The 24,228-nt window shown below is 43.7% G+C and overlaps 1 protein-coding gene across 2 annotated transcripts in view; it reads right to left on the bottom strand.

Annotated features, from left to right (window-relative positions):
- Positions 1-585: 585 nt before the first annotated feature.
- The window catches only part of LOC311134775 (guanine nucleotide-binding protein G(o) subunit alpha), a gene marked incomplete at its 3' end in the record, with an annotated part of 162,661 nt that continues 139,018 nt past the window's right edge, over positions 586-24,228 (bottom strand). Inside the window, exons 5-8 of one of the 2 annotated variants that reach the window (XM_084168556.1) lie at positions 21,347-21,475; positions 9,826-9,955; positions 1,850-2,003; positions 586-773 (exon numbers count right to left, since the gene is read on the bottom strand). In XM_084168556.1, the coding sequence (XP_084024682.1) occupies positions 586-773; positions 1,850-2,003; positions 9,826-9,955; positions 21,347-21,475 (601 nt within the window). Of the gene's footprint in view, positions 774-1,849; positions 2,004-2,942; positions 6,182-6,753; positions 6,908-9,825; positions 9,956-21,346; positions 21,476-24,228 lie in introns of those variants that run through there. The other variant, XM_084168555.1, reaches the window with a different exon arrangement.

The raw sequence follows: 24,228 nt of genomic DNA, 5'->3' as shown, positions 1-24,228 counted from the left end.
AATATAGGCTACTGCTATACGGGTGTAGATCTGCTGGAGCACACCGGAGCCACGCTTCGCCACTTCTTAGAATGGTGCTTGTTTAATAAAGTTTAGGTCAAAGCTGAATCAATGTCTCGCAAGATCACTCAATGATTAATTAGTATTCTACATAGGCCTAACATACCAAATAGGTTTAAAATATCTCTTTGGTGGCCAGGGTTGACCTATTTTAAGAAATGCCATTGGTTGGTGGCTATAAAGTCTAATATCTTTGCGGAATTTGTTATAGGGAATAATCACTGTCAGCTGGTGAGGTTAGCATAGGGCTAACATGTGCCAGGTTATCTGATGGAACCAGCTACAATGTAGCGTTCTATCACGTGCAAGTAAATCAACGATATTAATTGGCTGATGTGCATTTTGAGACGGAGAAACAGTTTAAAGGTAAAATGTTTCTAATGTGTGCAAGTATGGCCCCATTATTTATTTATATATTTATATATATATATACGTATGCCTATTTTATTATTATCATTATTATTTACCAAGTTGCATTTTCAATTAGAATCATTTCCAGAGGTGAGGCGAGGGGGCAGTCAGGGCTCAGTACAAGCCACATCCTCGCAGGTTGTTGGCGATGATGATGTCAGTGACGGCGTCAAACACCACCTGGATGTTCCCTGTATCCGTGGCACACGTCAGGTGACAGTAGATCTCCTTATTAGGCGAGCGGTTCTTGCTCTCAAATTGTGCTTGGATGTAGGCAGCTGCATCATCATAGGTGTTAGAACCTGTAATGGAGGTTATGGAGAGAGGAAAAGAGAGGAAAGGAAGAGGGAGAAAGGAGGAAAGACAGGAGAGAAAGGTAACAGTGAAAGAGTAAGAACTAAGAGCTGAAGAGAGCATTTAGGGCCTGAATTCATTCCATTCAATATGAGCCAGTTTGCTACAGCAGGAAGAGAATCCTGCAGCAACAGGAAATGTGAATTATGTGGATTATAATTAATGGACATTTTTGTAGGGAGTGATACATTTTTCCTAAGGGAAAATCAAGTCTGAAATTTCAGAGTGTTAATTACAAACTTCAGAAGCCTTTTTAAACCTCAAATACACAAATTTTTTATTTCCTGCATTGCAGGAAAGTTCTCCTGCATCAGGGTGATCAAATTAAGATCTTACATCTGTAGTTAGCTCTATTTCAAAAATCACAATACTCTATTGAGAGAATCCATGTGACTTTAGTTACCATGAGGATACAACAGTCACATTGGCGTAGCTTTGTGTGTCAGATGTGGAAGGCAGCAGAATAATGTTCACTTCTGCAGTGTTTATTTATTAATTATTTATTGCACCGCATTTCCCAGTCGTCACTGGCCAGCCCGTCATTGTAAATAAGAATTTGTTCTTAATTGACTCGCCTGGATAAATAAAGGCTAAATTTAAAAAATGAAAGTGTCCCCTGCGGCTCTCTAAGCAGGGAAAGGAAAGGGTATGGTGTCTGTCTGTCTGCCTGAGCAGATAGGGACGGAGACAGCCCTCACTGGCCATCCCTTCTCCATGACTGCTCAAGCGTGGCTCTGCTTTTATTCTCTCTCAGGCTATGGGTGACCATCTCACCTTGTCAGACAGGGAAGGGAGAGGGGAAGGGGTGGGGGGGGGGGGGGGGGGGGGGGGGGTTAGAGAAACAAAATATTTGTATTCCCCTCTGGTTGTATATTCCACAATGTCAACTCATTTTAAGATCACATTGTCAAGACCTAGGTGGATTTTTGCAGACTCAACTGCAAGGTTTCAGCTAGCAGATATGTTTTGGCCAATTCTGACATTTACAAAGGTACCAAAGTGTCCATTAAAGTCCAAATCTTACCGGTATACTCAGGGAAACAGATACTCAAGGCAGATTTCTTGATCTTTTCGGCAAACAGATCTTTCTTGTTGAGGAAGAGAATGATGGAAGTGTCAATGAAGAATTTGTTGTTACAGATGGAATCGAACAGCATAAGAGACTCGTGCATGCGATTCTGCAGTGGAGAGAAAAAGGAGGAAGAGAGAAAGGAGGACAGAAGCAGAGGGAGGAGGAAGAGAGAGAGGAGGAAGAGAGGTAGGGAGGGAGAGAGAAACAGATCATGTGGAAAGGTTAGCATCAGAGCAATAAAAACCAAGCAGGAATAGTTGAACCAAGCTTCATGACTTGAGGACAGTAGAGAGAGTGAGCCTCCCAAAGCACTTGGACAGGACAGACTGCTAAGTAGGAGAAGAAAGGGTTTATAATGAAACTTTGTTGAACCAATCTGAACAATTGAGCTCTGTGATAAAGAACATTGAATGGTTAGAATCAGACATGAGATGTTTATAGGAGACAGCTAGCAGCTGCTGCTGTGCTCAGTGTATGTGTGTCTGACAATGACTCAGGTGATAGACAGGGGGCAGGGGAGAGAGAGAGACCAGACCAATCATTCCTTCACAGTTCTCATCAACATTAATAAAGAGAGAGATAGAGAAAGAGGATGGAGAGACATAGTGAAATATTGTGTGTCTGTAAGAGTGTGTGGTGTGGTACTGAGAGAAGCATTGTGTTAGTGTAAAGTGTGTGTTACTGTGTGTGAGTGTGCTGTGCAACGGGCAGTAGTTTGTTTCTCATAGTCCCCTGGGCTCTGTACTGCAGGCAGTGACACGATCATAAGTAGTTCAGTAGCATTCCCATTGGGCAAGGGAAGACAGAGAGAGAGAGCACGCGAGAGCGAGAGCGAGCGAGAGCGAGCGAGAGAGAGAGAGCTAAGCACTCACTGCACAGAGCATACACAAACTTGATCATCATCCAACTTGAATCAAGCCCATGACCTCTATTTAAATAATGCCCTTTTCCAGGGTAAACATGATGCAGAGAGAGTGCCATGAGTCATAAAGAAGCAGGCACTTGGCCTGGGAGAGAGAGAGAGAAAGCGAGGGAGGGTCAGACAGAGTTTCATGTGGTGCTTTATTATTTCCTTCATATAAATACACCCTTCAATAAATAATCATAACAGTGAAAGAGACGAATGAGCAAACAATTACATCAGTGAGACACAAACAACACCTACTAGAAAACAGGCACTCAATCATACCATGACGTACTGTACTGTCAGCATCCTAGTGCTGCTTGTAGGTTGGTTGCTTGGTATGGTTCGGACGGACACTGCATTTTCAAATGAACAACAATTGCATTTCCTCATAGGGGTTGTGGTAAGCTCCAGAGAATAGTCTCTAATGTATTCCTCCCATACTGATGCAGAGGCAGTCTTTGTGTAACACAGGGTGAAATGCATTCAGGGAAAGTCGAAAGAGGATTTAAGAATTCTGCTTTTCAAAGTTCTATTGTTGTGCCAACTGTTTTATTATTTATGGCTGCAGTTGAAATATTGGTGTGTGTTGCCTGCTGTGATAGGGAGCTCCTCTGTGTATGTGTATGTGTGCGTGTGTGTGTATGTGTGTGCGCGTGCGTGTGTGTGTTTGCGCGTGCGCGTGCGTGTGTATGTTTGACTGGGACTGACACACTGGGTACTGGGAGAGGCCGACAGCTAATCAACTGTATTACAGCTCCAGACAGCTTCTGTACATCACATGAACCATCTCCGCTTTCACCAAGGCAGATGTGGTAAACTAATCTCTATTACATCAGGAGACCACACTACTGTATATCATCTCCACTGCTGTTTCTCTCTCCCTATTTTGGTACCCACTAGACCTGAGATCCAGTTTACTCAGGGCCACATATTGTCCCTCCCATCCATTTCACTCCACCAGACAGACTCAATTACCAATCTGTCTCTTTACCTTGGCCCTAAGACTCCATTATCCATCAGCTTCACTGCTGTGGATATAAACTCTATTACCCAGCCTTCTCTCTGCCTGCCGTTCCCTGAAATGATTACCCTTCATTCCCTGGACCAAAGACACAGGCTTTATAGGCCATCAGTCAGGTTTAAGGCCAGGCTATAAGATGAGCAGGGAGAGACTGTCTGGGTGGGTGCTCTGGGACATACACTAGACTTCTGATGGCTTCCGTCTTAGTTTAGCCTCTGGTATAGAAGAGATAACTCCAGCTGTGACTCTGCTTGCCGACAACGCAGCATGGACAAGCTTCTTATTCATCATAAAATGTAAAATGTGGCACACAAACACTGTCTCAACAGATTTGGCACAGAATGAGATTTATTCTGCTCATGAGAACTCAGAGACCTTGCCATGTTGTGGAGCACTAACTGGCCTGAGGGCTGGCACAGCCTTTGCCTCCTGCTGTGCACCTACCGAAGCAACACAGTAACTTACTGCAATGGTGTTTTAGTGTACTGTAGTACAGTCAACAAATATTTTACAGAGCCCATAGAATCAATGCAGTGGCTATCAGTCACCTGACACACAAGAGGCTGTAGCTGCCAGCTAAGGCAGGCGTGGTGCTGAGAACGATCGTCATGGAAACATCTGGCCTACCCCCACTCATCCGGCACCTGCATGGGTGTGACAAATGAGTGATTTCTAAGAGAGCTTCCCACAGCCATGACAAGAGCACAGCTAAAAGAGGAGGATGGTATCAAACCTCAGGAAGCTGCGTTTTATTTGGCAAGAAACAAACAGGTTTTGCCCCTTCTTGGAGTGGTTTGGCATTATCTGGCAAATGACAGGGAGGGTGTTGTGACATTTGGTGTCCTCCCTGAGGGTCCGTGTAATGAGGAATTTAACAGCTGTTTCCTGGATAACCTCATCCTACACACACTCTCTCTTACAGTATACCCCAAACAGATACTAACTTATCTGACCTCACACACATATTAAATACTTCCTGCTACTTAGCATTGGCACCGGTAAGGTAAAGTAGTTACTGACATAGCCAGGCCAATCACCATCAATTTAAGTCAAACAACACCCAGTGCTAGATTAAGACTGCTGAGGCACCTAAACCACAACAAGAACATCTGGACTAATTATGACAGGGGGATATTTCTACAGCTCTAACGCAACTCCAGGCAGTGACTTTTATGAAGATTACCACTGCTACCAATTTCCATTATAAATGGGCTCAATTAGTTACACAAATACACTGTACGGTTTGGGTAAATGTACCCTTCAGTGAGGCCACTGCAGTGTAAAGGGCTCAAAACATCTTTGGCTGTACTTTCAAATCTTACACATTTCACACCCAATCATTGAATCTTACAAATATTGGACTTGTAGCAACAATAGCCAAAAAAAGCCTTCCAATACTAAAATCTTAGAACCCACATGACATAAGCGGAACAACAAATTATATTTCAACCAAAAAATCCAGAAGTTCACATTATTTACACGGTACCATCTTCCACTAGCCACTAAAACATCTCCAACTCTTCAACTCCAATTCCCACTTCAAAGTGTTTCACAAAACGGTCAAGGCACAAATTCCTCTCATATCAGATGACTACTACTCAATAAGCAAAATGACAAATTACAAGAGATACTTTGTTGGTAAGGATGAGCAGTTTTCCTTGTAAACTGTAGATTATTGTTGATGGTGGTGACCCTATTCCAGTTACACAATGTTACACAACAGTAATGACTGCCTAAGTGTTTTAGTAAATCAATGCAGCATATTGCCAAACATAGAGAAATAATCTACCACTAACATGACTTTTGTATCAAATGCATGTATTTAATATCTGCATCCTTGCTTTGAAAATGTGATTTACAATGTATGTCTAGATTGGATTAAATTTGCAGGTGAGTGATTGTCAATGTATATTCTCTATCACACTAAACTAATTGTTCCATTCAAGAGTCCTCTCTTTTTCCCGTCTTTCACTTCTCCTTGTGATGTGCAATGCCTGAGGCATAAAATACAGCTGTCTCTCTTTATACAACTGAATTAAAATGTTTTATTATATAACAAATCTAAAAGGTAAATTCATTTTATATGTGGGTGAGATTGGGCTAATAAAAGACAGGGAAAAGTGGAGGAGAAAGGTCTATCCAGGGACACACTGGGTCTTTCCTCTGGGTTAATACAGGCCACAACCACGAAGGTTGTTGGCGATGATGACGTCGGTGACAGCGTCAAACACAAACTGGATGTTGTTGGTGTCGGTGGCACAGGTGATGTGGGCATACACTTCCTTTTGGAGGGACTTGTTCTTGCTCTCGTACTGAGACTGTATGTGGTGCACCGCCTCCATGAAGGTGTCCGTGCCTGCAGAAAGGTGTGAAAAAGCAGGAGAAAAAGGAAATGGAGAAAATATATGGCCCAAGACAAGCGAGCCAGGATGTGGAAAGAAAGTTGGTTAATAAAAGAAAGAAGAAGTAGAAAGATGAAAATAAAAGGGGAAGAAAAGCAGACAAAACAAAAAAAAGGATATAAGGGCAAGAATGGACACAAAACAATATGTTTTATTTAAATATTACACACCCAATGTAAAACCTAGTGCTTGTCTAAGTGGCTTGATTATCCTGTAACTGTGGAGGGAGGCCTTGGTTTACACAGTGAGTACAGCAGGCTACCCAGACTCCTTGGCTGCTCTGCTCTATAAGCCCTAAGATGATAACATGGAGTCATGCCAGGTAAGGGATGAGTAAATGAGAAGAGAATAAAAAGACAGAATCCTTTTCTCCTGTTCTGATTCCGAAAGCTAATCATCCCTCTTCAAGCCTTTCTACACGTTATCCCTCAATACCACACTATCCCTTCTTCTAGTTGTCCTTCCTGCTGCTACTCCATCCCCCTCTTTTCTCCTAGCTCAATAGCCTCCACTCTTCATCAATTACCTGTGTACTCCGGGAAGCAGATACTAAGGGGAGATTTCTTAATTTTCTGCTCGAATATGTCCTTCTTGTTGAGAAAGAGAATGATGGAGGTGTCTGTGAACCATTTGTTGTTACAGATGCTGTCGAACAGCTTCATAGACTCATGCATGCGGTTCTGTGGGTAGAGAAAACAACGTCAGTCAGTCTGCTGTGTGGCTCTATTTCTAACTACGTCACACGCACATACACACATGCACACACACGCATGCACAGACACGCGTACACACAAACACACACATAAAATAAGGGAAACAAGTGAAGAAAGGAAACTACAAAGCAGAACAGAAACTAAACTTTAAATGCTCCTTCCAGGAGTTAACTGTATGTGAGCCACTTCCCCCGAGATCCAAGAACATTCTAAAATAAAAAATTAAATAAAGTGTTCCTGTTTGCCACAGTGTCATGGTAATATGTTAAGTATGACAAGTATGCAGCATCCTGGGAGGGTAGCCAAGTTCATGCACAATGTTATTAGGTACGTAGCCTTGGTCTAGGACAAACCCTGTGTGCTTCTCTCTAGAACAGGGATGGGAGGGCATGCAAATACATTTCTAGACAATTTATATGTAATTTCACCAGGGTGTTTGTAGAGTTGGAAGCAGACACTCTCTCTGGTGTGAGTAAATTGTTGCCTTGTTCTCAATAACAGTGGAAAAGACACAGAGAGAACACAGTCACGACTGCTCCTTTACAGCCAATCACATTCCACTTAGAGCAGCAGAGAGGGCTCGCATAGCCCAATCAGTTTAAATAGAGCAGAGGAAAGAGCCAATCATAATCTGTTGATAGAACACAAGATGAGAGTCACAGAGACAGGTATTCTTGTAGTGTTAGCAATTCTTTGAAAATGTAAGAGAGAGAAAGAGAAGAGATAGGAAAACTAATGACCATAGTTTAGCATTTATCTCATCAGTTGAATAAGCCTCTGACAAGTAAGACTCTGAGAACAAGGCAACACATACTACAGTACAGACAGTGTCATATCATCCTCACAGTGCAAGTCCCAGGCACTCACATGTAAATACACACAGATACATACATACTATGTACACACAGAATCACATCACAACCAGAAGGAGTGCTGCTTTTAACTCTTTCCAGATGATTTTGGACTCTTTGTCCTTGTTTAAGGTTTCATACCTGTACACATGTTTGGTGGGAGGGCCCTCTGTGGAACCAGGTGGGTTTTTAGCATTTGGCGATTGGTTAGAGAGGACAGCCGATGGCGAGAGATGACAGGAGAGGAGCTGAGACGAGAAGACGTTGAAGGAGAGACGAGAGCTGCTGGGGGGTCGGGGGGCTCAGTGGAGCAGAGATGGACATGCACAAGGGCCCAACTCATCTCCCCCCTCTTAAACACACACACATGCACGCTCGCACAAGCAGCAACGCACACACGGTCAAATGCACGCACACACGCACACAAGCACGCACGTGCCAGCACGCACACACACACTCCCCCCAACGATGAAAGGAGGAAACTGTAGAGCAGGCAGGAAGGACCCAAACCAAACCTTGCAGTTACAATTATTAAACAGAATTGCTGTAGAAACATTTTTTCGATGCCCTGCTGTGCACGTCTTTGAGTGGGTGCCAGTACTTGCATGAAGGTGAAAAACAGGGAAAGGAAGCCAGATAGAGGGAGTGAGAAATTAATGTAAATGTGTGTGTGTGTACGTGTACGTGCTGATACACGCATGCGGGCATGTGCATAGGAGTCCAGGAGTAAACAAATATGACTTCGATTTAGGAGCCCGTCAACCTGTTAGAAGCATAGTTCAATAGAGCCATTGTTCCTTCCTTTTTCAGTTTATCATGTCTGTTAATCACATGAATGGAAATACAGTCTGTACTGAATTAAGGGAATTGTCTTCTATTCTGATACATTTTGTTTCAAATAGGATTATCCTGAACTATAGAAATATTTCAAAAATAAACCCAGCTGCTTTTGGAAATGGCAGTAGCAGAAATGTGATGAGGCTTTTAAACAGGACTTGGCCTGGGAGAGATTATACTGGATGTTAGAGTTGTATATCACACATATAGGCCCCAGAAAACACTGTTCACGCACTGCCATTGGCCATGGGGGTGCTCAGGGACGCTCACTAACTAAGCAACTGTATGGAAATCAACTAATTTGCCTTGGCACTAACACCAGCTGATACAACCAGAGGTTGGGTGGAGTACTGGGTGGAACCAGATGGGAAGTGTGACTGCTGTGTTTGCATAGAGAGAAATACAGTAACTATGTGGTCTAATCTAATGTTGTGTTATGTAAAGCTTCTCACATATTTTTGCTTATCAAAAAACAAATCCAAAATGAATCTACACTTGCATGTAAACGGTCAAATAAATGTAAGCTACTGTATATTAGCAATGTGTTTCATAACAAAGCTAAACCTGAGGATCCATAGATAAAAGGCCTCGTAATGGTAATTGTGAACCCTTAATTTCAACATGAGTAGCAGGAAACCAGTGATGTGTACACTGGCATACCACACCTCCCTGCAGCCCCAGCAATGCCCTTTTAGTGTAAGAGCTGTTTGAAAAGACAGCCTGAAATTCCAGCCTGTTTTAGTGGGATGGAGTTTTGAGCTGCCTGTTGACATCACCAGATGGTAAATTAGTTAATAGACCAATAAGAAAGAGAGTTCCAAACCTCTCTGCCAATAACAGCCAGTTTTCAGTTTTCCCTTTCCCACTCAGACCACTCCCAGACAGTCCTAGCAAAATGTGTAGAACTGCAAGAAGTTAGCTGTTTTCATAAAAAAATAAGTTTTTCTACTGTGGGGGGGACATTGCTCGGACCTTGCAGGGGGAGGGAGGGGGGGGCTCACAAAACTGCGATAGCCACTGGATGTGTACATAGCCCCGGTGTAGGAATCTGTTGTTCATTATGTTGAGGTACTCAACAAAGGACACATACATGACTCATATTAAATGGAATTTAATGTGCTGCATTGTAGAGTGATTTATGGAGATATGGACACAATGAATTAAGGGTATGTGTGCGTGTGTGTGTGTGAGACTCACCGTGGTCTCGTCTTCATGCAGCACCTGGTCGTACCCACTCAGTGCCACACAGAAGATAATGGCTGTCACGTCCTCAAAGCAGTGGATCCATTTCTTCCTCTCCGACCTCTGACCTCCCACATCAAACAGCCTATGGAACACACACCATCCATTACACGTGCACAGAAAAACAAAAAGCAACCACTCAGAGGATCACATACTGTAGTATAAAGTATACAGTGTCAGTACAATATCTACCACATACAGTCAGTCTGACATAGCAAAAACACATTGGTATGGAATTATCTCTATTAATTTTGAAATTGCTCCCACATAGTTTCTGAGTACCATAGCTACTGTAATATTACCATTGAGGTTAGGCTCATGCACAGATTTTCAACCCCTCCCTACATCTGAAGAACATTGGATTTCAAAGGGTTTGCTGCCACAGGCCAGCTAACAGAAGGCTGTAGAGGTCTCTGTACTACTGTAGATACAGCATTTCAGGTCAGGGGCAGGGCACACCCAGAACTGCTAGGATTACTGGAACAGGTCTGGGAAAGGACAACAGTCCAGTACCACTAGACTAGAACATTCTTCAGTACCAGAATACTACGTTAGCCCTTACAAAAAGCCTGTCAGAGAGCAAGTTTTAGGATCAGGAATGAATGGAACATCACAGCCTGACAGTCCTGCAGCCTCTCGCTGCACACCACTGTTTTCTACATATTAAATTAAAGGCCCAGTGTAGTCAAAAACGTGATTTTCCTGTGTTATATATATATATATATATATGGGTGATTCTTTAACTATGGTACTTTTCTTGTCCCTGGATGAAATAATAAAAACTAAAAAACATTTCTTCTTTTTTGTTTTTGTCATACTTACTCCACCCTAAGGGGAACTTATAAAAAATGTATCATGGCTCAATCATTCTTTTTATTATATAATATGAGGCCTTTTATGCATGGTTTTTACTGTTTTCCCTCTGTCCCTAAGCCAGACTTTGTATCTTCAACCTCGCTTAATTCTAAATTAAATATTTAAATAATGTAGATTTCAAGTACAAATGATAAAATACCATTTATTTCAATTCTACATATTATATATTGTGATACATATTCACATTTTCCTATATTTTTCATAAATAGAACCCTTGTCCCTTGGGGTCACTGTCATTTCCACCACACTGTACAAAATAGAATCCTGGGATCAGTGTTTTAGGTTTGTATATTTAGTAACCATAGCAACAGAAACTCCACAGTGGAACACATGGCTGGATGAAATGGTGTCCTCTACAGGGGGTAATGAAAAGAAGAAAAATCAAGGTAAATATGAGTAAAACTGAGAGTATGTTTATTGGTCGTCATTTCCAAACAGCTCATATTTCACATGGACGTAAAAATAACTGGATACATTTAATTTAATAATGTGTAATTTGTGTATATTTAATGCTAACTCTAAAACTAATATTAGCAGGCTAACATAGCATGAGATTTTAGAGGGAAAGTGGGGAAATGTCATTTCCACCACAGTCATTTCCACCACGGTGTTCATTGTGGTGGTAAAGACAGGTTGTGGTGGAAATGACATTGTTCGTGCTAAACAGCAAATTATTTGGGCTATAATACTGATACTAAATTCAAAAACAGTTTTAACAATATTACAATATTGTTGGTAAATAAGAGAACAATAGATAAGTAGGTTTGACATGATGTCTTGGCTCTTTCTTTAAGATGGCAAGCAATACCACAGCACAGAGGTCAAGATCATACAGAGAAAGAATAAAATCAGATCCACTTAAATATGCAGAGTCCCTCAAGAAGGACAGAGAAAGATACCTGAAGAAAAAGCAACAAGGTGTTGTTAAATCTGTGACAGAAATGCCGAAAAGAGAACAACGAAAAATGAGAAGACAGTGGCGAATTTCTCAACGAAACAGACGTAGGAAATGGAAAATGGTCTCAGCAGTGAATAGTTTCATGGCACATACAACACCACCACCATCACCAGACAACATGAGTGTTAATGCAGAAGACATCCCTGAAACACCTCAGCTGTGTGAGCCTACACCAGAGAGAACTCCACAGAGGAAAAGAGGGAGAAAAAAGGTTGCGAAGGCAAAAGCAAAGGTGTACAGAGATCTTAATGACATTAAACAAAAGCTTGAGGATGCCCTCAAAAAAGTCAACATACTGGGAGCACAGAACATGGAGACTGCATTGGGATCACCAAGTTCAAGCACACTTACCAGCACATCTCAACCCATCATAGACCTGCATGAGGGACTGATTGGAAGTTGGTGTGTGGTACGGTATGATGGGGATCCTTACCCTGGCATTATACAGGATGTGGACCCTGAGGGTTGTGCTCTGGTGAGAACCATGAGTCATATTGGCAAAAACAAGTTCTTCTGGCCTATGAGAGACGATGTTATTTGGTACCGGCCAGAAGATGTGATCAGGCTGGTCCCAGAGCCTCAACCAGTAACAAAGAGGCATGTGATGGTGGAGCCAACAGTTTGGAAAGAAATATGCTCTGTTCTTGACCATGAAACATAACTGAACCTCTGGCCCATATGCAAGTTTGACAGATACAGTATTTAGCAAATACAATGTCTATTTAGTCAGATTCAACTTGTTATTCCACATTATTACGTTTGACAGTACATGGATTTACGATATAACACACATGACAGTAATGTTTAAGTACAGAGTGTTTGCTCTGGTTCAGCATAGGCATATAAGTTTTCAATTTCAAAATATATTGCCTATTTTATCTGTTATTCAACTGGTTATATTAAGGTTATGTTAAGGTAATGATGACATAAAGGGTTTGCTCTAGTTTGTACTAGTTTGCTCTAGTTCAGCATGTAGAAAACAGTGAAGAAATGATTTGCTGATTTTTAACACAAATTCATGTTTTTTCATTTTTTGGATTGTTTTTAATTTAAAAATATTGGTGATATGTTTTTGTTCACAAATGCTGTTGCTTATTGATTTGCTCTGGTTCACCACATAGAGCAGTAGAAAAATTGTTTTTAATTGGAAGTTGCCTATCTGTCATTTCCGCCACACACTGTCTCTTCCGCCACGCCATGTCATTTCCACATATTTTAAACACATATTTTAAAGTAAAACATATAAAAAACATACAATCAAACCAACTATATTCAGTGGTGTTGATAATTGTGCAGTTAGGGCTAAGATTTGTGTATACACTTTGAGAAATATATGATTTTGAGCTATGATAAGAAAATGTAATGTTCCATTGACCTAGTTTTAGGTGTTTTTTAGTGTAAACATTGTAAAATCTTTACAGTTACATTTCTGAAAAAAATAATAAATTACAAATTTGAACAGATATGTGTGTGCTATTTAATCAAATATATTTATAACAGAAGATATTTCATTATTTTCTCTTAAAAATACATGTTTTGTTATGTGATGGAAATGACCGTTTTCTTGGACTGTCAGATAAAAATGGCAAAAAATATATATTAGTAAATACAAATCATCACAGCCAACTTCAGGGAAGGTTTCCAGACAGATTGAGAAACCAACTGATACTAAAAAATTGTTTGTAGAAATGTTTTTATTTTCTGAAACTGTCTAGCTCAAAGAGTACCATAGTTGAAGAATTACCCATATATATATATATATATATATATATATATATATATATATATATATATATATATATATATATATATATATTACAGTGAGGGAAAAAAGTATTTGATCCCCTGCTGATTTTGTAAGTTTGCCCACTGACAAAGAAATGATCAGTCTATAATTTTAATGGTAGGTTTATTTGAACAGTGAGAGACAGAATAACAACAAACAAATCCAGAAAAACGCATGTCAAAAATGTTATAAATTGATTTGCATTTTAATGAGGGAAATAAGTATTTGACCCCCTCTCAATCAGAAAGATTTCTGGCTCCCAGGTGTCTTTTATACAGGTAACGAGCCGAGATTAGGAGCACACTTGTCACACCCTGGCTCTGGGACTCTATATGTTGAGCCAGGGTGTGTTCATTCTATGTGTTTATTTCTATGTTGGTAATTCTGTTGGGTTTATTTCTATGTTGGCTAGAGTGACTCCCAATCAGAGGCAACGAGTGTCAGCTGTCGTTGGTTGTCTCTGATTGGGAGCCATATTTAAACTGTCGGTTTTCCCTTTGTGTTTGTGGGTTCTTGTTCCGTGTTCGGTCATTGTTACCGTGGACTTCACGAGTCGTTTCTTGTTTTGTTGATTGTGTTCTATTATCACTAACGATAATAAAGTTAAACATGTTCGTTCATCACGCTGCGCCTTGGTCTGTTCAATACGACGATCGTGACAGAAGAACCCACCATGCAACGACCAAGCAGCGTGTCCAGGGGCAGCTCTTGGGCTGGACATGGGAGGAAGCGCCGGGAGAAGAGACGGTGGAGGCGCACCGTAGAGAGGAGCAGCGGCGCCAAACGGGTCAACGTCGGACAGGCGAGAGGCAACCCCAGAAAAATTTTAGGGGGGGGGCACACGGCATGGACGACGGGGCTGACGGAGGCAGAAAAGGGGCGGATTCAGAAGGCCACCAGGTTACGGATACACCGCCCTGTACGTCCTGTGCGGATGCCTCACACAGAGTGTGTGAGGGTAGGCATTCAGCCAGGACGGGTTGTGGCCGCTCTTCACTCCAGGTCTCCTATCCGTCTCCACAGCCCGGTTCGGCCTGTCCCTGCTCCACGCACCAAGCCTACGGTGTGCGTCGCCAGCCCAGTCCGGCCAGTCCCTGCTCCACGCACCAAGCCTACGGTGTGCGTCGCCAGCCCGGTCCGGCCTGTCCCTGCTCCACGCACCAAGCCTACGGTGTGCGTCGACAGCCCAGCCCGGCCTGTCCCTGCTCCACGCACCAAGCCTACGGTGTGCGTCGCCAGCCCGGTCCGGCCTGTCCCTGCTCCACGCACCAAGTCTACGGTGTGCGTCGCCAGCCCGGTCCGGCCTGTCCCTGCTCCACGCACCAAGCCTACGGTGTGCGTCGACAGCCCAGCCCGGCCTGTCCCTGCTCCACGCACCAAGCCTACGGTGTGCGTCGCCAGCCCAGTCCGGCCTGTCCCTGCTCCACGCACCAAGCCTACGGTGTGCGTCGCCAGCCCAGTCCGGCCAGTCCCTGCTCCACGCACCAAGCCTACGGTGTGCGTCGACAGCCCAGCCCGGCCTGTCCCTGCTCCACGCACCAAGCCTACGGTGTGCGTCGACAGCCCAGCCCGGCCTGTCCCTGCTCCACGCACCAAGCCTACGGTGTGCGTCGCCAGCCCGGTCCGGCCTGTCCCTGCTCCACGCACCAAGTCTACGGTGTGCGTCGCCAGCCCGGTCCGGCCTGTCCCTGCTCCACGCACCAAGCCTACGGTGTGCGTCGACAGCCCAGCCCGGCCTGTCCCTGCTCCACGCACCAAGCCTACGGTGTGCGTCGCCAGCCCAGTCCGGCCTGTCCCTGCTCCACGCACCAAGTCTACGGTGCGCGTCGCCAGCCCGGCCCGGCCTGTTCCTGCCACTCGCACCAAGTATACGGTGCGCGTCGCCAGCCCGGCCCGGCCTGTTCCTGCCACTCGCACCAAGTATACGGTGCGCGTCGCCAGCCCGGCCTGACCTGTTCCTGCCACTCGCACCAAGTATACGGTGCGCGTCGCCAGCCCGGCCCGGCCTGTTCCTGCCACTCGCACCAAGTCTACGGTGCGCGTCGCCAGCCCGGCCCGGCCTGTTCCTGCCACTCGCACTAAGCCAGGGGTGCGAGACGTCAGCCTGGTAAGGCCCGTTCCTCCTCCACGCACCAAGCCAGGGGTGCGAGTCGTCAGCCTGGTAAGGCCCGTCCCTCCTCCACGCACCAAGCCAGGGGTGCGAGTCGTCAGCCTGGTAAGGCCCGTTCCTCCTCCACGCACCAGTCCAGGGGTGCGCGTCGTCAGTCCAGCACAACCCGTGCCTGGGCCACCGGTGCCTGGGAAGGTACCGGTCAACTGCTCCACTATGGAGCTGAAGCTAACCGCTCCTGCTACGTCCAGTTCAGCTCCAGCCGGCGGGGCCAGACTGGACCAGGGGCGCTATGGGGGGTTTATTGGAGGGTGGTGGTCAAGGCCGGAGCCAGAACCGCCGCCGAGGAGGTATGCCCGCCCAGCCCTCCCCTGTTTTGTTCAAGTTGAGGCGCAGTCGCAGTCCGCGCCTTTAGGGGGGGGTACTGTCACACCCTGGCTCTGGGACTCTATATGTTGAGCCAGGGTGTGTTCATTCTATGTGTTTATTTCTATGTTGGTAATTCTGTTGGGTTTATTTCTATGTTGGCTAGAGTGACTCCCAATCAGAGGCAACGAGTGTCAGCTGTCGTTGGTTGTCTCTGATTGGGAGCCATATTTAAACTGTCGGTTTTCCCTTTGTGTTTGTGGGTTCTTGTTCCGTGTTCGGTCATTGTTACCGTGGACTTCACGAGTCGTTTCTTGTTTTGTTGATTGTGTTCTATTATCACTAACGATAATAAAGTTAAACATGTTCGTTCATCACGCTGCGCCTTGGTCTGTTCAATACGACGATCGTGACAACACTCTTAAAGGGAGTGCTCCTAATCTCAGTTTGTTACCTGTATAAAAGACACCTGTCCACAGAAGCAATCAATCAATCAGATTCCAAACTCTCCACCATGGCCAAGACCAAAGAGCTCTCCAAGGATGTCAGGGACAAGATTGTAGACCTACACAAGGCTGGAATGGGCTACAAGACCATCGCCAAGCAGCTTGGTGAGAAGGTGACAACAGTTGGTGCGATTATTCGCAAATGGAAGAAACACAAAATAAATGTAAATCTCCCTCGACCTGGGGCTCCATGCAAGATCTCACCTCGTGGAGTTGCAATGATCATGAGAACGGTGAGGAATCAGCCCAGAACTACACGGGAGGATCTTGTCAATGATCTCAAGGCAGCTGGGACCATAGTCACCAAGAAAACAATTGGTAACACACTACGCCGTGAAGGACTGAAATCCTGCAGCGCCCGCAAGGTCCCCCTGCTCAAGAAAGCACATATACAGGCCCGTCTGAAGTTTGCCAATGAACATCTGAATGATTCAGAGGAGAACTGGGTGAAAGTGTTGAGGTCAGATGAGACCAAAATCAAGCTCTTTGGCATCAACTCAACTCGACGTGTTTGGAGGAGGAGGAATGCTGCCTATGACACCAAGAACACCATCCCCACCGTCAAACATGGAGGTGGAAACATTATTCTTTGGGGGTGTTTTCTGCTAAAGGGACAGGACAACTTCACCGCATCAAAGGGACGATGGACGGGCCATGTACCGTCAAATCTTGGGTGAGAACCTCCTTCCCTCAGCCAGGGCATTGAAAATGGGTGGTGGATGGGTATTCCAGCATGACAATGACCCAAAACACATGGCCAAGGCAACAAAGGAGTGGCTCAAGAAGAAGCACATTAAGGTCCTGGAATAGCCAGTCTCCAGACCTTAATCCCATAGAAAACTGTGGAGGGAGCTGAAGGTTCGAGTTGCCAAACGTCAGCCTCAAAACCTTAATGACTTGGAGAAGATCTGCAAAGAGGAGTGGGACAAAATCCCTCCTGAGATGTGTGCAAACCTGGTGGCCAACAACAAGAAAACGTCTGACCTCTGTGATTGCCAACAAGGGTTTTGCCACCAAGTACTAAGTCATGTTTTGCAGAGGGGTCAAATACTTATTTCCCTCATTAAAATGCAAATCAATTTATAACATTTTTGACATGTGTTTTTCTGGATTTTTTGTTGTTATTCTGTCTCTCACTGTTCAAATAAATCTACCATTAAAATTATAGACTGATGATTTCTTTGTCAGTGGGCAAACGTACAAAATCAGTAGGGGATCAAATACTTTTTTTCCCTCACTGTATATATTTCCACACTATGAGGTTGGAATAATTCTGTGAAATTGTGAAAGTGATGATAATGCCATTTTAGTGTAAGAGTTGTTTGAAAAGACCGCCTGAAATTTCAGCCTGTTTTGGCAGGATGGATTTTGGCCTGCCTGTTGACATCACCACGCAGTAAATTAGTTAATAGACCAATAAGAGAGTTCCAAACCTCTCTGCCAATAACAGCTAGTTTTCAGTTTCCCCTCCCCACTCAGACCACTCCCAGAAAGTCCAAGCAAAATTATTGCTAGAGAAATTGCACTTTGCTAAGAAGCTATTTTTGTTTATTTTCGACCATTTTGATTGAAAACAATGATAGTAAGGTAAATAATAATAATAATATGCCATTTAGCAGACGCTTTTATCCAAAGCGACTTACAGTCATGCGTGCATACATTTTTGTGTATGGGTGGTCCCGGGGATCGAACCCACTACCTTTGCGTTTCAAGCGCCGTGCTCTACCAGCTGAGCTACAGAGGTACTTAATTGTTACCCAGAAATGATTTAATATTGAGATAAAAACGGCTGTATTGGACCACTTAACACATTATTTTCATCATGTATTTTTTGTTCTCAATCAGCTGACTGAGTCAGAGAAGGAGATGAACAAAGAGCTGCTTTGTGCTAGCAGGCAGGCAGGCAGGCAGGCCGCTGTGTGAGGAGCAGAGGAAAAATACAAGCCCTCTGTTTTGTTAAACCAAGCTAACCAAGGTGTATTGGGCATTTTTATTGCACATCCTGCTTTTTCAATGTACATCCCACTTTAAAAAAATTATGAGTAATATAATGAGTTGGTAGCACTAGATTTTACAGCGCATTAAATACCACAAAATATCCAGATAATACTTAATGATTTAAGCTTAAATAGTATGTCTTCAGATTTGCAGTTCTAGAGTAATTAACTAGAGTTTATAATTTAAATGTAGATTCAGTCACAGCTCCTTTTCTCCCAGCGCTCTGTGCTGATCCCAGTGCACATTCATTAAAAAAAGAAAATGTTAATGGCCATGGTACAATAATGAAGAAACCCATTAATCTTGGGTAAAATCCATGTATGACAGATCATAATCACCATTTAAGCACACATACTGTTGTTACAGAAGAATACCCTTTACAAAACCTGGTCTCAGAGCATTTCGTATGATTCTGTACGTAAATGTAGTATGATATGTTGCGTTTCGTATGGTATGTATTAATTTGTGGATGTCCATCACCCATTTCGTATGATATATTACGAATTACAATTCATATTATATATTCCGAATTTGCAAATGTAAAATATGTTACGAATTTGCAAAATGTACAATATGTTATGAATTTGCTAAACGTATGATATGTTACGAATTCTAGCTAGGTGGGTAATGTTAGCTAGCTGGCTAACGTTAGCTAGGCTAGGGGTTAGGGTTAGGAGTTAGGTTTAAGGTTAGGGTTAAGTTCAGGAGTTAGGTTAAAGGGTTAGGGGAAGGGTTAGCTAAAAGGGTTAAGGTTAGGGGAAGGGTTAGCTAACATGCTAAGTAGTTGCAAAGTAGCTCAAAAGTAGCAAGTAGTTGAAAAGTTGCTAATTACAGTGCCTTGCAAAAGTATTCATCCCCCTTGGCGTTTTTCCTATTTTGTTGCATTTCAAACTGTAATTTAAATGGATTTTTATCTGGATTTCATGTAATGGACATACACGAAGTGGAATGAAAAAAAAAAAATGAAAAGAAATAATAATGGAAAAGTGGTGCGTGCATATCTATTCACCCCCTTTGCTATGAAGCCCCTAAATAAGATCTGGTGCAACCAATTACCATAATAGTCACATAATTAGTTAAATAAAGTCCACCTGTGTGCAATCTAAGTGTCACATGATCTGTCACATGATCTCAGTATATATACACCTGTTCTGAAAGTGTTCTGAAAGGCCCCAGTCTGCAACACCACTAAGCAAGGGGCACCACCAAGCAAGCGGCACCATGAAGACCAAGGAGTTCTCCAAACAGGTCAGGGACAAAGTTGTGGAGAAGTACAGATCAGGGTTGGGTTATAAAAAAATATCTGAAACTTTGAACATCCCACGGAGCACCATTAAATCCATTATAAAAAAATTGAAAGAATATGGGACCACAACAAACCTGCCAAGAGAGGGCCGCCCACCAAAACTCACGGCCAAGCAAGGAGGGCATTAATCAGAGAGGCAACAAAGACACCAAAGATAACCCTGAGGTAGCTGCAAAGCTCCACAGCGGAGATTGGAGTATCTGTCCATAGGACCACTTTAAGCCGTACACTCCACAGAGCTGGCCTTTACAGAAGAGTGGCCAGAAAAAAGCCATTGCTTAAAGAAATAAATAATCAAACACGTTTGGTGTTCGCCAAAATGCATGTGGGAGACTCCCCAAACATATGGAAGAAGGTACTCTGGTCAGATTAGACTCAAATTGAGCTTTTTGGCCATCAAGGAAAACATTATGTCTGGCGAAAACCCAACACCTCTCATCACCATGAGAACACCATCCCCACAGTGAAACATGGTGGTGGCAGCATCATGCTGTGGTGATGTTTTTCATCGGCAGGGACTGGGAAACTGGTCAGAATTGAAGGAATGATGGATGGCGCTAAATACAGGGAAATTCTTGAGGGAAACCTTTCAGTCTTCCAGAGATCTGAGACTGGGACGGAGGTTCACCTTCCAGCAGGACAATGACCCTAAGCATACCGCTAAAGCAACACTCGAGTGGTTTAAGGGGAAACATTTAAATGCCTTGGAATGGCCTAGTCAAAGCCCAGACCTCAATCCAATTGAGAATCTGTGGTATGACTTAAAGTTTGCTGTACAGCAGCGGAACACATCCAACCTGAAGGAGCTGGAGCAGTTTTGCCTTGAAGAATGGGCAAAAGTCCCAGTGGCTAGATGTGCCACACTTATAGAGACATACTCCAAGAGACTTGCAGCTGTAATTGCTGCAAAAGGTGGCTCTACAAAGTATTGACTTTGGAGGGGTGAATAGTTATGCACGCTCAAGTTTTCTGTTTTTTTGTCTTATTTCTTGTTTGTTTCACAATAACAAATATTTTGCATCTTCAAAGTGGTAGGCATGTTGTGTAAATCAAATGATACAAACCCCCAAAAATCTATTTTAATTCCAGGTTGTAAGGCAACAAAATAGGAAAAATGCCAAGGGGGGTGAATACTTTCGCAAGCCACTGTAGCTAACATGCGAATGTTGTCCGTGATGAGATTCGAACTTGCAACCTTTGAATTGCTAGACATTCACGTTATACTTTTGTTTTTGCCTTCAGTAACCATCTGTGTTATGCAACCATACCAAACGTGGTCCTCTGTAGCTCAGCTAGTAGAGCACAGCGCTTGTAACCCCAGGGTAGTGGGTTCGATCCCCGGGACCACCCATACACAAAAATGTATGCACGCATGACTGTAAGTCGCTTTGGATAAAAGCGTCTGCTAAATGGCATATTAAATTAAATTTACCTATCATACTAATTAGAGTGTCCTGGATTTACATTTACTATGTCTAGTCTATGAGACCAGGCTGCTTTGCAGCATAATCAGTTGGAGTATAAAATTAAGTATTTGAGGAGGAAGAGGAGCACTGAGCCAGTGTCTTACCTGAAGTGCAGGTTCTTGAAGACGAAGTGAGTTTCTACAATGCCAGTGGTCTTGACTCGGGTTCTGAGGATGTCCTGCTCTGTGGGCTGGTAGTCAGGTGCACCGATCCGGTCTAAACTGTCTAGGTAGCTGAGGAGAGACAGAGGCCAGTTAGGATCAATGCATTGAACTCTGTTTTAAACTTTAAGGACTGAAACAGGGCCTCTGTGTAATTCTGGGGCTATAGGTGCACACTGGTTTTCATTGCACCACAGAACTAAATTAATTGATTAAAATCATTGATTGGAGAGAGAGTAGTCTGGCCTACTCCCCCGAGGACTAGATAAGGGACTGACAAAAAATATTATAATGACAACCTGACATTTGAATCTGAAGGGCTGGAGCATTGCACTTCAGTTACGAGGGCAATCATGGACATTTTGGACAGGAAATACTATGCTATATTTTGAGCAATAGGCCAACATCAGCTAGAGCAGTTGGGATTGCTTAGGACTAGGTGCAAATCTACTGCTCCACATGCAGGAGACAATCAATATAGGGAAAATAGACAATGACGACATCCCAGGAAAAACAAGCTGTCGCTCCCTCCGTGTGGAGAGAGGATCATAAATCACACCCATGATTAACCAACAGTCAGCACCCAGTAGTGTGGTAGAGAGGACACTGGACACACAGTACACTTAAACTGGCACGGCACACACATATCACATACAAACATCTTCTCTCCCTTCATCTGTGTTTTATGTGTAATGGTGTCATTCACTGATCTGTGTCCAGTTGAGAGCTGTGAGGCTTCGCTGGGTAGCTGCAGTATTCAGCAGCAGTGTGTGAACATTCCACCCTGGCCACAGGCCTGGTGACACAACCCACTGAGGGGGGCACTTACACTGCACAACACAACCCTACACTGCATGGAGCCGCAGTACAGTATGTTGCTGAATGCTTTTAAATGTGTGTACACGTGAAATGATTGATAAATGATTAACACAAGCCGATGTTCAGTGGTAAATGTGCTGCATCCGTTGCCAAGCTCTCTGTTTGGGTGGCAGGCTGCCCAGAACTAATGCAGCTCATTAACATTAGTGCCTAAAAAACCTGTGCTGTGTCCACAGTACTGCCTCCCTGTCCACAATATAAGGAGGGAGGCAGACACAATGACTCAGGGAGAACGAAAGAAGAAAAAAAAAGAAAGAAAGAAAGAAAGAAAGAAAGAAAGAAAGAAAGAAAGAAAGAAAGAAAGAAAGAAAGAAAGAAAGAAAGAAAGAAAGAAAGAAAGAGAGGATGGAGGCAGGCCAGGGAGATAGAGGAAGAGCAGTGGGGGAGACCTATGATGCAACTGCTGGAAGTGGAATGAGATGTCACATCTCTACAAAGTGTGTCCAAAGCTCACACTGACATGGCCATTTGAACCCAGATGAAACTACTCCATAGAGTGGATTCACCCTGCCCTGCCTTAACAGGCCAGCCCACCTGCGCAGAGAGATGAAGTAAACCTCACTGCATCCAGGGGGCGACATCAACACAACTGGGGTTACAGTCATTCCAGTCTATGAATGTTTGATTCTGGCCACATCATGCACATCTTATTCATACCACAATATCAGTTTTTACAACATAACAACCAGCCGTAACAAAAAGCACATTTCCCCTCTGGAAGTACTTCTTGTAAACCAAAAGAGCATAAACAACATATGAGGAGTATATAGGCTACAGCCTTCAGCTTCTCCTTGCATTTACATTCAATATTCCAAGGTAGCACATTCTCCTCTGCCACCCTCTCTGTCTCTCCCCTCTTTGTCCGTCACTGATTTGTTCTCTCTCTCCTTTCTTCCTCTATCTTCCATTCCTCCTATCTGTGTTTGTCTTGCCTCTCTCCCCATTATGATGTATTGTTTATCATCAAATTAAAACTGCCAATGCAAATTTCAGCTCGCTCTATAAGAGGGATTTCCATAAAGGACTGTGAGTGGTAACTTGTACAGTCTAGTCTCATTCAATAGTGTCATAGTTTCATTGTCGTTCACTTTGGAACAGAAAAAGCACGATCCAATGAGGAGTAAGCAGCAGAACGTGTCTAAGTGTGTTTACTCCTCTGCTATGACACAATTAACATCTCTATCCAACTGGATATCAGCGTGCTCTTGAATTAAATAATATTTCTGACTTATCTTCCAGCCAAACCTCCCTTGAAATATTTACTGGAGTTCATGAAACTAACATCCATATTGTCCACCAGTGACTAATACGATGAATAAAATCCCAAGGGAATTCTTGGGGATTTGAGGTCTGGTATCTGATGTAATATGTCATGAAAATATAGCAGCCCTGTGGCTCTGCAACCCAGTGGTGCTGTGACCGTCATGCTCTCCCTAGCAAGATGAATAGTGATGAGGTTCTATCTATGCTGGTCTATCTATGATGGGAGGATAAGACTGGGTCATCTGGGGTCTGTTCAAGTGGTGTAGAGGCGGGGTGCGTAGGAGGGGGCTCTCTTTGTATAGGGGACTCATATCTGTCCCTTATTACTATGGCTCCCTGCCAGTAACTCCCTCCCACACACACCATACGTCCTCTCCCCTTTTCCCCTCCTCCTCATCGTCCAGCTTGAGTGCTCTGCATGGCAAAATCTCTCAGCACCAAGCCTGCTGTCGGCTGCTTCCAATCACTCCACAGGCTGGTGTTGGAGAGGGAGGAGAGAGGGAGGAAAGGAGAGAGGGAGGGGAGCAGGGATGGTTGATGTGGCGGGAAAGAAAGGAGTTGGTGAGATCAAGGGGAGGGACATAGCAAGGAAAGAGGTGGCGCTAAAGAGAGCGATTCACAGAAAAGAGAGAAGATCAGAATGTAGAGGACTGAAAGAGAACAGAGGAAACAGAGAAGAACTA

This window comes from Coregonus lavaretus (assembly GCF_964263955.1).
Source record: "Coregonus lavaretus genome assembly, chromosome: 9".
Taxonomy (NCBI): Eukaryota; Metazoa; Chordata; class Actinopteri; order Salmoniformes; family Salmonidae; genus Coregonus; species Coregonus lavaretus.
This window is presented reverse-complemented; position numbering and strand designations above follow the sequence as displayed.